Raw genomic sequence first — 15,205 nt, forward strand, 5'->3', positions numbered from 1 at the left:
ATTGAATATGCCCAAAATACACCCTAATGGACTTTTTTCCTTTACTCCTATCACAATCAAACCTCACACAGAAAGTATACATGAAAAGTAACATTTTTGTTTTACAAGTTTCTTTGAAAAATCTATTTTAAATATGCTAATGAGCTCAACACTGGGCCTAATTGACTTATGGCCAAGAAACCATAAAGTCACAAGTAGAAAAAACAGGGGCCAAATAACTAACACATTCATGTCCATTCAGCAAGTTAACCTATGCATAAACACAATACATTTGAAGTCACTTGCCACACTTACCTGGGTCACTTGCCACAAAAAGACTTATATTGACCTTAAGAATTGATTGCACAATCTTGCCTCCAGTTGCTTTCTAAATTCTTTTTTTTTAGAACAAGCCTTACCTAATGACATTCCCCCACAGATAACATAAGAAGAAAGTTAGAATAGCCATCTTAGTCATTAGTAACGTGGTGAGATGAAATTTTGGGCTGGTAGATTTACAAATGATTGGTATTGTTGGTAAGATTACGAGATTACAGGCAGAAGTCATTCTTACCAACTAAACGATTCACTCTCACACAGAAGACAGATGAAAAACTAGATAGACACACTTCCCAGACATTCCAGCTCTTTAAAATAATTTTGCCAGACACCAAAACTGCTTCTCTTTTTGTAGTTAGCAAGTATTTCAGACCAGGCAGGCCACACATCAGACTTCCACCGTTTGTAAAGTAGCTTTGCAGTGTTATGAGAAGCTAGCAACAGCAATATATAGGTTAGTTAAAGAAAAACAACAACAAAAAAACTAAAATAAATTAAAAAAACACCAAAAATAAACCTCCCCTGTTGTTGCTACCTGTTGTTACCGACCCTGAAGACTATACCGGTGGGGTTTTTCCAGTTAGAGGCCAGTCTAAAAGCAGCATTGCCATCACCCATTGGCAGTAGATGATTGGATGAAGATCGGGCCGATGTATTTGTCATACATATGAATGGTGTTTCTGCCTATATGCAAATTAGGACATATTCAATAAGTGTGGCACTCATGTGCATATTCAAATTCATTTCAAAAGAAACTTGTAATACAAAAAAAGTTACTTTTCATGTATACTTTTACTATGTAAAGTTTTATTGTGGTAAGAGTAAAGGAAAAAAGTAAGCCTATTTGGGTGTATTTTGGGCATATTCGATTAGTGTATAGCTCATTTGCATATAAAAATTAATTTTCAAAGAAACTTGTAATACAAAATTTTTTACTTTTCGTGGGTACTTTCATTGTGTAAAGTTTCATTTTGATAGGAGTAAAGGAAAAAAATAGCCCCATTGGGGTGTATTGTTGTCACAAATTGAGCATAATAACTGATTATACAAAATTTCAACGTCATCGAGCCACCTCTAAATATTGTTCAAATGAGCTCATATTTTGCCTGAATTATTTTTTCATGTATTGGAACAACTTGAGGGGGTCAGACGATTATAAATCAAAACTTGAAAAATAAGGGCCACCTTAATATACATATACAGACCCTTTCCAAAAAATTTGAATATCATGGAAAAGTTTATTTATTTCCATAATTCCATTCAAAACGTTAAACTTCCATAGATTATAGATTCAGGGCCCACAACTTAAACGATTTCAAGTATTTAGTTGTTTATTTGTACATAATTTGGGCTTCCAGCTCATAAAACCCACGAAAATAGGATTTCAAAAAAATTGAATATTACATGAAATCACACAGTAATTACACAGTGGTACCATGGTCATTGAACCAGGTTTTGGTTATTTTGGCAGTGTGGGCAGGTGCAAATCCTGCTGGAAAATGAAGTCAGCATCTCCATAAAGCTTGTCTGCTGAAGGAAGCATGAAGTGCTCTGAAAATGTCCTGGTAGACGGCTGCGTTGAGTGGACAGCACAGTGGACCAACACCAGGCGATGACATGGCTCCCCAAACCAACACAGACTGTGGAAACTTCACACTGGACTTCAAGCATCTTGGATTGTGTGCCTCTCCATTCTTCCTCCAGACTCTGGGACCTTGGTTTCCAAATGAGATGCAAAATTTGCTCTCATCAGAAAAGAGGACTTTGGTCCACTGTGCTTTATAAAATCCAGCGTCAACGCAGCCGTCTACCAGGACATTTTCAGAGCACTTCATGCTTCCTTCATTTTCCAGCAGGATTTGCACCTGCCCACACTGCCAAAAGAACCAAAACCTGGTTCAATGACCATGGTATCACTGTGTAATTACTGTGTGATTTCATGTAATATTCTAATTTTTTGAAAACCTGTTTTCATGGGTTTTATGAGCTGGAAGCCCAAATTATGTACAAATAAACAACTAAATACTTGAAATCGTTTAAGTTGTGGGCCCTGAATCTATAATCTATGGAAGTTTAACGTTTTGAATGGAATTATGGAAATAAATAAACTTTTCCATGATATTCTAATTTTTTGGAAAGTGTCTGTACATACACACATACACATACGATATACTCTATCTACTAATATAAGCTAACATAAAAAATTCCTTTATTTGTTTTTTAAAACCAATATTATTTTGAGTTTTAACAATATGACCTGGAAGAGAGTTCCATTCAACCATAGCTCTATACAACACTGCACGTTGTTTTGAGTTTGTTCTGGATTTTGGAATAATATATTTACCAATAACGGCATGCCTCGTGAGATATGTATGTACATTAGAACTCAGAGTAAGTTGCCTATACAGACAGTCAGGAGTTTTCCATAAATTAATTTTGTTTATAAAGCCAAGAAGTGATGCTTTTAACCTCCCATCAACCGTTAACCAGAATAGTTTGCCGTGCATTTTGTTAACATTAGCCCTTATTGTACAGCAAAGGGCTAAACGAGCAGCTCTATTCTAAACCCTCTGTAGTTTCCCTAAATTCTTCTTTGTAGTTCCTGACCAAAACACAGAGCAATAATCTAAGTGTGATAACACTAGGGTCTGCAAAACATGTTTAGTTAAATATGGATTTAAAAATGAATAACACCTTTTAACTACAGATATATTTCTCCCCATCTTTTTCACCAGTTCTTCTATATGTCTTGACCATGACAAAGTACAGTCTAAGGTTACCCCAAGAAGCTTTATTTCATGTACCTGCTCAACAGCAACATTATTTAGTACTAAATCCAACATGGGCCTTGTTTTTAATGAACATTTAGTTCCAAATAAGATACTTTTAGTCTTGGCTATATTTAAGACAAGTTTATTATCAGTAACCCAATTAGATACCATCTGCAACTCATTGTTGAGAGCTGCAGTAATGTTTTCTAAAGCTGGTGCAGGCATATAAAGTGTCACATCATCCGCATACATAGACACAGAAGCTCTTTTACAGACCAGTGGGAGATCATTCGTAAAGATAGAACAAAGCAATGGTCCTAATGAAGACCCTTGTGGAATCCCACATGCTACAGACCTCACCTCAGAGAAGCTTCCATTAAAATACACCTTCTGTGTTCTATCTGTCAAGTAGCTCTCTACCCATGCTAATGCAGATGGTGTAAAACCATAACATTTGAGTTTCCCTAGTAACAAACTATGGTCAATTATGTCAAAGGCAGCACTAACATCTAATAATACTGCTCCAACAATATTTTGGTGATCAATATACTTTAACCAATCATCTGTCATTTGTACAAGAGCTGTACAAGTTGAATGTCCTTCTCTATAAGCATGCTGGTATTTGCTTAATTCATTCATAGTGAAATAACCTTGTATCTGGTTAAATACAATTTTTTCTAAAAGTTTACTTACAGCAGGTAACAAACTAATTGGTCGACTATTAGAGCCAGAAAAAACAGCACGAGCATTTTTCGCTAAGGGGATTACCTTTGCTTCTTTCCACACTTGTGGGCACACTTTCCTCTCAAGACTCAGATTAAAGATATAACATATGGAAGTGGCAATGTGGTCTGCTACCATCCTCAATAGCTTTCCTTCCAGGTTGTCCGTACCGGGTGGCTTGTCATTATTAATAGACAATAATAGTTGTTTTACTTCTTCTCTTGTCACTTCTCGAAATTTAAATGAACAGTTCTTATCATTCATTATTTCTTCTGATATACATGAATAATTTGACTCACAGTATGATGTTGGCATTTTCTGCCTTAGTTTACAAACTTTGTCAATGAAGTAATCATTAAAATAATTTGCAATGTCTACAGGTTTAGTTATAAACGATTTTTCCACTTCAATCCATGATGGGGTCAAAATACTCTTTCTACCCATGATATTATTTAAGGTGCTTCAGAGCTTTTTTCAATCATGTTTTATACAATTAATCCTGGATTCATACAGTTTCTTCTTCTTTCTATTCAGGTTGGTGACATAATTCCTCAATTTACAATATATTTGCCAATCATATAAGAATCCAGACTTCTTTGCCACTTCTCTTGCATTTTCTCTTTGACCCATGTATCCTTTTAATTCCTCATCAACCCAAGGAGCCCTAGCAGCTCTAACAGTCAGCCTCCTAACAGGTGCATGCTTATCAATAACTGGGGCCAGCAATTTCATGAATACATTAAGTGCAGTATCTGGGTCTTTCTGTTGAATGACATCAGACCAACAGATATTTCCAACATCTTCCACATATGAATCACAGTCAAAACCCTTGTACATTCTTTTATATACAATTTTTGGCCCCGCCTTTGGAACTTTTGTTTTCCTGGATAAGCCCACCAAATTATGATCACTAAAGCCGATCGAAATTGATACGGCTTTAGAACAGAGTTCAGCTACATTAGTATAAATATGATCTATACATGAGGATGATATAAGTCCTGTCTTATTAATACATTCCTTGGTTGGCTGGTTAATAACCTGAACCAGATTACAGGCCCCAGTTATAGTAAGAATTTTCTTTTTCAGCGAACATTTTGATGCAAGAAAATCAATGTTAAGGTCTCCCAGGACATAAATTTCCCTATTTTCATCACATGCTCGCTCAAACATTTCTCCCAAATCGTCAAGATACTGATTGCCAGACCCTGGTGGCCTATAACAGCATCCCATCAACATAGGCTTTAAATGGGGTAGGTGAACTTGTAACCATAACATTTCAACGTCACATGACATTAGATCTTCTCTGATTTTAACTGGGATGTGGCTCTGAATGTACATGGCAACTCCTCCCCCATAAACATCCCTATCCCTTCTATAGATGGGCGATTCCACAGTTTAGGGCCAACTGCAAGGACAACAGCCTGCAAAATCAATCTTCATGGAGAAAGCCATTGTCCTCAGGTTAACATCCTGAGAAAACCTGGGGTACAGCTGTGTGAAAGGCAGGATAAATCTGACAATGGTAAACTAGTAAACTTTGATCAAAGTTGAGTTGATGTCAAATTTAACGTATGTAACATGGACGGAAAAACAATGTAAGTTCAAGCAGAAAGTGTACGTAATCTAATTCAGTTTAATAAAATTCTGGTTGAATCCCAGTTCATGTTTTACTTTGTTCCTAATTTGGTATAGTTATGAGTCATGCGTTGTGTATGGTTCACAAAACTGGTAATAGGACTTCCATGCAGGCAGGGTAGCCATCTAATATTATCTGTTCTATAAACTTAAAGGTGCATTTTTGAGTCTGGTATGTTCACAAACTGAAAGCCAGCAAAATACTAACAAATACCACAGGTATATTTTTCAAATTTATTTGCCAAATGTAGAAGACAAATGAACTCCTACAAGTGTGCTAAGTTATAACGTGTGTAACGTGGACGGAAAAAATTAAACAATCCTGCAAGATTGCCTCTGTAACACAAAATAATACCATTTCATGAAAACTGGCAAAGAATAGAACAAGTTCATAACACATTAAAATAACCTGTCATCATACTATCAAATTTAAAGATCATACAGATTGTGTTAACGCACTATTAACATGTTAACTTCGTCAGCCTAAGCTATATTCTTACGAACATTGGACAGAAAAAAAAAAAAAATCATAAAAAAAAAAAACAAAACAGAATATTGTCATTGACGATGTTGACTTTCATGAACAGCTTATTGTGAAATCCTTTTAACTCTTCCTCCCGCGCAGAGCGACCGTGACCTAGACAATCTTATTTCTGACATGAGAACCGTTGAGACATTAGGAGATGGAAATTCAGCGTCAGAATAAAATGTTCGAGCGTTATGATTTTTTGACAGAAAATCACGGCCCCTGTTTTATCCCGATTTATTAACAATTTATCATGTAGCAACGCATATGAGAATTTAACCCACACAAGATGGTTTTATCGTTATGCTACTGATAGAATTACATGGAAAAATTAATTAAAATTAATTCCGCTTCCTTTAGAATCATATTTTAACGTGCGTAACTGCTTGGACAGAAAGTGTAACGAACGTTAGTAAATGTTTCCATTGCATTGTGGTGGATTAAGGGAATTCTACTTTCAGTGTTAGTAGTAGTATTTTGTAGAAGACACACCAAAATAAATGTTATGCGCCAAAATTCAGGATTTTATTAAAGGAAATGAAAGAAATGACTTAGGAAAAACCAGATGCACTGAATGTCCTACCCTGACATCCGCAATTTCTGGGGACGGAAATAAAATAAAGTCTCATTACACGATAATGCCAAGGCTTAGTGGGATAAAAGTAACTTTATTATTTCTTACATCTATCTTTAACAAAATAGTGAACTAAAAATAAAAAAATGACAACAACTGGGTATTATTCAATCTATATTGTTCATTACACCCCTTGTGGACAGAAACTGTGGAATCGCCCAGATACTATATTCCTGTATCTCTACTGTGGCATCATCAAACATATTGTCTAAATGAGTTTCAGAAATAGCTAAAATATTAATATTATGAGATGTTAACATATTACTTATGTCTGGAATTTTGTTTCTCAAACTACAAATATTTATATGAGCTATTTTTAGGCCTTTCTTGGGAAATGACATTAATATAGTGTCTGGAAATTAACACACGTTCAGTACAAATGTATGTAGTCCTATAGTCCATGTGAGTACTCACTCAAACCCACATTCTTAGCTGATCTTTGCATTTGGACCTGTCATCCTCTGGGAGGGAGAGTGAACAATAAGTCTGTCATGGCGAATGTAGGCAATGTTTCCCTTTGCTCGTTCAGCCTTCATGACCGGAACTAATTCCCTTCGCTTTATCCTTACGGCTTCAGAATAGTCCTCATTAAAGTAAATGTTTGTACCTCTCAGTTTGTTTACCCTGGTCATCACAGCTGCCTTGTCTTTCCATCTTAAAAACTTGACAATTATCGATCTGTGTCGATTTCCTGCTCTTGTAGGATCACCCATACGACGGGCTCGTTCCACCTCGATCCGTTCTTCATTCATTTCTAACTTTTCGGCTATTATGCGGCGGACTTTGTTCTCGGTTTCTTCCTCACTCTCGCGTTGCGATTCAGGAAGTCCGTCAATAATAATGTTATTCCTTTTTGACCTCGCCTCAAGATTGTCGATTTTCCCATCCAGTAATGGCGTCAATTCACACACTTTGTTTATATCCCCACGTGCTTCTCGGCACGTTTATATCCCCACGTGCTTCTCGGCACATTTTAACAATCTCCTCGGTGTTCTTCTCTTGATTATCCACCTGCGCTTGTGTGTAATCCAAACTCCATTTGTATTCTGTGACGTCTTTTACAAGATCATCAACTCGCTTGTTTGTTGTTTCCATAAAGAGTTGTAAAAACGTTTTAAAGTTTTTTTCCTGAAGATACATCATGTCCTTAAAAAAAGATTTTCTGTGTTTCTAACATTTCCGTTAGAACATTCACAGTTACATATTCCTCCTCAACAGCAGACTCTTTCTGAGACTTCTTAGGAGCCATGACACACAGCCACTGCCACTTTCTGAGTGTAGTACAGGATAGTTTTCCACGTGCATAAATCGTCTGTCAGCAGTGATTCACCGGGTTGCGGGGGCTCTTTCCCGTCATTTAAACGCAACGGTCAAAAATTGTTTTTCTTTTACCATATTCGTCAAGAAGAATGCATTTCTCCTCCTCTGTCCATTTAGGCTTTCTTTTTTTGTTTTCTTTATCCATTCCAATATCCTAGCCTACTTTATTTGATGAAACTGCGAAAGTGTTAGTGTTAGTGTTTTGCGTATCTATGGCAACAACAGACTTTTATAACGTGAATCCAGGATCGCTGTTGTGAATCCTTACCTAAGAGAACCGTTTAAGAGATTATATTCAACACCCTTAAGTTATTCTCTTAGGTAAGGGGAAATCACCCTTTAAGTATCATACTTAAGGGAAAAACTTAAGGTGCTTTATGCAACCGGGCACAGACAGATATGGATGTCAAAGACCATTTAGTGCCTTAAACGTTAGAAGTAATATCTTAAAGTGAATACATGATGCCACGGGTAGCCAGTGAAGATCATGCAGCAGAGGTGTAATGTTAGCAGAATGCCTGGTGGAGGTGAGAACTCTTTGCTGCAGTTTTGAAAATACCGTAATCTTGCAATACGTTTTTTGGGCAGACCAAGAAATAGAGCATTGCAATAATCCAGACGTGGTGTGATTAATGCATAATTTTAGGTTTCAGCATCAGCTAGAGTGAGAGAAGATCGAAGACGTGCAATATTACGAAGATGGAAAAAAGAGTTTTTAACAACAGAAGAAATATGAGAGGCAAAAGACTTGAGAGTTGAGTAAATAATATACTAAGGTTACGGATAGGACAGGATAGGATAGGATAGGATAGGATACGGATATGACGTAGGCTTAACATGAACCCCATCAATATCAAAGGACAGGTTCATCCTTTTGACTGAGGCAGCAGAGCCAATCATCAATATTTCAGTTTTGTTATTATTTAGTTTGAAGAAATTCATGGACATCCAATGCTTGATATCCCTGATACATGCAGTGAGTGAGTCGGGCAGGGATGGCCTATCAGAGCTGGTGGTAAGATATATTTGAATGTCATCAGCATAGCAATGAAAAGTCGTATGATGCTTATGATGTCACTAAGTGGATATATAAATGAAAATTAATATGAAAAGTAGTATAAATGTAGTGGGAAAACTTGACTTGAAAACCAAGAACTGAACCTTGAGGAACACACTGTGTAAGCGGAGAAGTGGCAGATCTATACCCATGTATAGTGATATAATACTTTCTGTCGCTGATGTAGGAAATGAGCCAGGAAAGAGCTGAACCAGTGATGCCGATATCAGAAAGGCAAGAGATGAGTATTTCACGGCAGACTGTGTCAAATGCGGCGCTTAGATCGAGAAGTATCAAGATGTTTATTAACTCTGAATCCATGGAAAGAATAATGTCATTAACCACACGAAGAAGAGCAGTTTCAGTGCTATGGGATGGGCGAAATCCTGACTGAAAAGGTTCAAAAAGACCATTAGCATCTAAATATGATCTTAATTGCGAAGCCACAACCTTTTCAAGAATTTTACTTAAGAATTGTAAATTATATATTGGCCTGTAATCGTCCATGTTTAGATGGTCAAGGTTTTTTTAAGGATTGGGGCCACTGCAGCCATTTTTAATTCTGCTGGAACAATGGCTGATGTTAAACTAGTTTATCATAATGTGTTATGAAAGGTGCAACCTCGGGGGGACACATCTTAAGCAAAACAGTAGGTGTAGGATCAAGCTGGCAGGATGTGGAATTAGACTTCACAATTAGATCAGTTATGGCAGCAGAGGTAGTCAGAGTGAAAGTAGAGAGAGAGTTTGTTGAATGAGCTAAATCAGCTAACATCAAATGAACAGAGGGGTGCCTTCGCCATCTCCTGATTCAGAGCAGCTCCCTCCATCCCTGGGCCTCCTGTCTCAGGGCCGCTTTGACAGGATGACTCTGGTCTCCCCGGAGCTGGTGCAGCCACAAGGGGACACCCTCGGTGACGAGCAGGCTGGGGGCCACCGCATGGCAGCTTGGTGGGAGAGTGGCAGAGTCATGCCAAGGCAGGATGTGCTTTATGGCCTCCGTCTGCTTCTGGATTGCCGAGAACTGCTTGGCGAAGTCCTCAACAGTGTCGCTGAAGAGGCCGACCTGGGAGATGGGGGCGTTGAGAAAGCAAACTTTGTCGGCGTCCTTCATCTCAGCCAGGTCCATCCAGAGATGACGTTCCTGGACCACCTGAGTGGCCATGACTTTCGTCAGTCACCGTGCGCAGATCCTGCAACAATCCTGGCTCAAAACTACCCTCGTGCAGCTCTTTGAGAGCTTTTACCTGATGGACCTGCAGGATAGCCATGACATGCGGGGCGGAGGCGGCCTGTTCAGCGGCGCTATAAGCCTTAGTAGCCAGGGCTGCTGTTGTCTTACTCGCCCTGGACAGGAGGTGCAGACGTTTCTGCCAGTCGGCGGCACTTTGCGGGCAATTTCACGCTCCACCTCTGAAACTTCCACGTAGCTATTGGCGGCTCCGCCATCGAGGGTAGTGAGAGCAGAGGAGGAATAAGAACAGCTTCGGGCAGTGAAAGGTGCCTTACATGACTTCTAAACCTCCTCATGCACCTCTGGGAAGAAAGGCACTGGAGGGGGGCACGGCACCCAGGAACCAATCATCCAGTCAGGAAATTACCTCATCCAAAAACACAGACGCTGACCACCCCAGCTTGCTCTTTTAGGGAACTGCTCTTTTAGCTGAAGCACCGAGGGGTGTATGCAATGCATATGCAAATCTGGATGTAAACACTGCTGGAATGTGCCTTCACACCGGTAGAAAGATTCCACGACGAGCTGCAGGCAAAGTAACAATTAAAATTGCTGTTTTTGGAGTAATCTCCTAGTAACAAAGGATTAGTTCACTTCAAAATTAAAATTTCCTGATAATTTATTCACCCCAATGGCATCCAAGATGTTTATTTCTTTCTTTCTTCAGTCGAAAAGAAATTAAGGTTTTTGAGGAAAACATCCCAGAATTTTTCTTCATATAGTGAACTTTAACGGGAACCAACGGGTTAAAGGTCCAAATTGCAGTTTCAATACAGCTTCATAGGGCTATACTTGATCCCAGCCGAGTAAAAGTCCTGGCAGAAAGCGATGCATAAGGATGTAGTGTAACGATGCCCAGTTCCAGGAATGCACTAATATTTTTTTTGGTAGTACCAGTTTGCTACAATTTTTAGTTAACACTAAGTTGTCAACACTTCAACACTTCAGACCTCATGGCTCGAGGTCATGGTGCAAAGGACACTAGGTTGATTTTACTCCGAACCATCCCTTTAAAGCTACTAAAGTTGATTCAATTTAAGAGCAGTGAGTGATTTTCTGTTATTCTTTTGTTGTTTGATTCATATTAACAGCATATATAGCAGTAGGTACTGTATATTACACTGCTTTCACTTTAATACACAGATTTAACATATACATGCGATTTCTTTACTTGCTGTTTACGATCAGTCATAACCGAGTGTGTTTATGTGAACTTTGTCAAATACACAGAAGGTTATGTCAAAAACACACAGTTAAAGCGCAATAACACGTGAAAGAGAACTTAGTTTAATACTCAGAGGATACGCCGCCTGACATCTAGCTTTCTGTGCCTGGCTTCAATGTGTGCACTCAGAAAACCATATATCAGAGGTTTAGACTGTTATGGCTTTAAAACGCATGCAGATAATAAACTTTCATAATGATGAAGAAAGTCTAGGTTACGTACTGTATGTAACCCTCGTTCCCTGAAGGAGGGAACGGAGACGTAGTTGTCGTGTTGACTGATTGGGATCACGCTAGGGAGCCTGTCATCTTCGAGCATTGTAAAAAAACGAGCCAATGTACATTGGTGTGCGTGAATCCCCCCGCAGCGCGGGTATAAATACGAAAGTGGATGCACGCACCAGTTGTTTTTCGCTGAGGAGCCGAGCAGGCCCCGGTCAGCGGTGGTACAGCAATAGTGGCTGGGGGACTACATCTCCGTTCCCTCCTTCAGGGAACTAGGGTTACATACATAACCGAGACATTCCCTTTCAGTCGGGCACGCTCGACTTAGTTGACATGTCGACTGATTGGGATCCCTACTAAGACGCCACTAGTGCTGCCACCTTCCAGTGCCTAGACAAGCCTCCAGATCTTCCCAATTTGGAATAGGACAGGGCTTAGGCCAGGAAGTCACTGCTGTTCCACAGGACCACTGGAAAAGCGTACCTTTCGTTGGAAGGCAACGCTGCGGAAGCCACATCCTGCCCAAAGGAGGTAACATATGGAGAAACACATATGGACTGAGCGACTTAGCGAGCAGTACAACATATGGCATGTCACTGAGATGGCTCCAGCCTATAACAGGGGGGAGACGCAACCGGACAGTGACGGCAGAGCAGGCTCTGCCAAGGGAAGATACGGGCTCGCCGCAGAGAGTCAAAACACTGGAAAAATACACATATGGGATCGTCATAGGGATCACAACATATAGACCCCACCTAACACAAGTTACACAAGCATACAAGTGATAGGTCTAGCATCGGACGCTCCGCCACATCCAACACTGACTGGGTGAGGAGGAACTCAACAGGGTTAAAAGAGGGAACTCAACTGGAGCAAAAAGGTGCACTTATCCAGTCCAAAGGAGGGGAATGGCGCAGCAAGCCGACACTTCAAACCGGGCTAAGGTCAAGCTGGCTTCGACACATAGGCTAATTTCTTAGCGAATGTGCTGATGTCGCCTAGCCCACAGCTCTTAATCTGTCAGCGAGGCACTCGTGTCAACGCCCAGGAAGGAGCTACACTCTGTTTTTAGAGGAGCTCACTACCCAGGTGGGCACGGTGCCCCTTGGGAATTTCACCAGGATGATGGCAACACTAATCTTTTAGTGGACCAACCTCTGCATGGAAACCACCTTCCCTTCTGATGGTTTCCGAAACAGACGAGAGCTGGAGAGGTCCTGTGACTTTGCATTCTGTCCTGAATAACCACAAGGCGGGAGGAACAGAGAAAAGTCAGGGCTGGGTCTGCCTCCTCCGGGGCAGCGCTTGCAGGCTCACCACCTGGTCCCATTTTAAGGGAAAGGTAGGAACCTTGGGCAAATATCCAGGCCGGGGTCTCACATTAGTGAGAGTTAGCTGGCCCGAACCCAGGCACGATTTGTTGACCGAAAATGTGTGCAGGTCCCCTACCTTCTTGATAGAGCAAGCAAGCAGGAGAACTGTTTCTTTAAAAACAGATTTTTAATGCAACTACCTGTAGTACTCAGGGGAGGTCTCAGAGTGCAGTAGCACTGGAGATTGGTCCCAAGAAGGTATAGAGGGGGCACAAGGAAGATTTCATCTCCTAGTACCGCTCAGGAACCTGACGATCAAGACGCACTTCCTATATATCAACCGCATCCTGATGTGCCTTAGCGAGCAGTTCAACATATGGCATGTCACTGCCATATGTTAAGGACAACATAATTTTGAGGGTGGGGCGGAACAGCCACGTTCCGACCCATCTTCTGCAGGAAGGAAGCACAGAAGTGATCGAACACTCTCGGGGGTCCTCTCGTGAGAAGAACGGCAACAACGAGCAGGTTCTACTTCAGATCGTAAGCAAGCTTCAACTTTAAAGGGAGCTCTCGCAGAAGTAATAGTATCTACATTCTTTCAGAGGTGGGTAGCTGAACCACTGCAATGGAACCTGGACTTCTCCGGTTCGGTGCAGGTGCCAACAGTGCCCCATCCCTGAGAAGTCTCAGAGGAATGAGTCATGAAGGCTGTCTAGGGAACGAGGTCCTAGTTGGGCCATTACGGGGCAACTAAAAGAACCTGCTCCTTCTTACCTGACTTAACACAGTGATGTGCAAGAGGGCTCACTGGGGAATTAACGCATTTTGCGTAGGCCCTGGCGTCAGCTGTAAGCCAGTGTGTTTCCGTGTTTAAGGGAGTAAACAACTGGCAAGGGGACAAGATCAGAGCGGCAACAGATGTAACTGTGCGGCCCCGAAGATATCCCGGACAGCTGGAACGCCTGGGGATGGAGTCTCCACTCTCTTCAGCAGCAGGCTGTCTTGAGGCCACCTGGGCGCCACAATTAAGCAGGCCAGAATTTAAAGTCGCAGAAGCGACCTCAGAAGCTTCTGACTCCATAGGAGGAGGTGGCGGGCGAGTTGTGACATGCGAGGGAAGCGTATGAGCAACGGTCACTGTACTGGGCAGTGCATCTTGCTGAGCAGCGGCATCAAGCAAGGAATATATTCTCAGTATATTTTCCTGCTTTTTTGTCCTTAGCCAATCACATGCCTGAGTGAAGCACTCACCACTTCTGCCCTCAACCAGCCGTCAACAAAACACTCTTTATAAAAATGCTGTTAAAACAGCAGTTGAGAGCTTCCATAGCTCGCGATCACCGCTGCAACTGCTGTCAACACCAGCACTGGGAGAGTCTTTCAGAAGAACACCGACACACTCACTCATTGTGAAACAACACTCTTCAGAGACATCAGATGAACCGATCGCCTCTGAAGCGAAAGACAACTGGGTGCGTGCATCCACTTCCGTATTTATGCACACGCTGCGGGGCATGTGATGCGATTCACGCATGCCAATGTCCATTGGCTCGTTTTTACAATACTCAAAGATGACAGGCTCCCTAGCGTGATCCCAATCAGTCGACTACGTAGAGCGTGCCAGACTGAAAGGGAACTGCAATGTCATGTGAGCGTGACTGCGATATAGATGATAATCAAAACCAAACAGATGTTTTCATTTTTGTCAGAGTATCCGAGGCACAATCTGTAAAGGTCCACCCTCTTCTGGAAAGCAGGGGGCGGGGGGTAGCAGCAGCTCAGATACATGGACGAAAACAGCATGTTTTTCCTTCCACTCAAAAATGGACATTTACAACATGATATAAAATATGATCTGTGGGGTAGCTGAAACTACACAGACATTCTGGGGACACCTGAGATTTAAATTACATCTTGTAAAAAGGGGGATAATAGGACCCCTTTTAGATGTAAATGTGCCCTTTGTGAAGCCTCAGGTTATAGATTGAATTTAATGACTGTGCCGTCTTGCAAAACATTACGTTCAGTTAATTATTTTACATATTACATAGGAGTGACCGAAAAAAGGATGTCATTGAAGAAAAGGTAAGGGCAGAACTCAGGAAGGAGAAAGTAAAGGAAGTGGAGGAGAAATATGAAAAGGAGGAAAATGAAAAAATGGCCTTGGAGATGTACGACAAATGGCTGGTATGTTACAGCAAATTTATTTATGCACAATTTCC

The 15,205-nt window shown here is 40.9% G+C and overlaps 2 protein-coding genes across 6 annotated transcripts in view; both read left to right on the forward strand.

The window, feature by feature from the left end:
• Positions 1–15,205, forward strand: part of LOC307153899 (uncharacterized protein) — a 226,227-nt gene that overhangs the window by 172,681 nt on the left and 38,341 nt on the right. The window lies entirely within an intron of this gene.
• map9 (microtubule-associated protein 9) overlaps positions 1–15,205 on the forward strand; it is a 56,499-nt gene that overhangs the window by 39,677 nt on the left and 1,617 nt on the right. For all 5 annotated transcript variants that reach the window (XM_079863588.1, XM_079863590.1, XM_079863589.1 and 2 more), the window contains exon 13: positions 15,035–15,170. In XM_079863588.1, coding sequence (XP_079719714.1) covers positions 15,035–15,170 — 136 coding nt within the window. The remainder of the gene's footprint in view (positions 1–15,034; positions 15,171–15,205) is intronic.

The sequence above is a fragment of the Squalius cephalus genome (genome assembly GCF_949319135.1).
Source record: "Squalius cephalus genome assembly, chromosome: 2".
Classification (NCBI taxonomy): Eukaryota; Metazoa; Chordata; class Actinopteri; order Cypriniformes; family Leuciscidae; genus Squalius; species Squalius cephalus.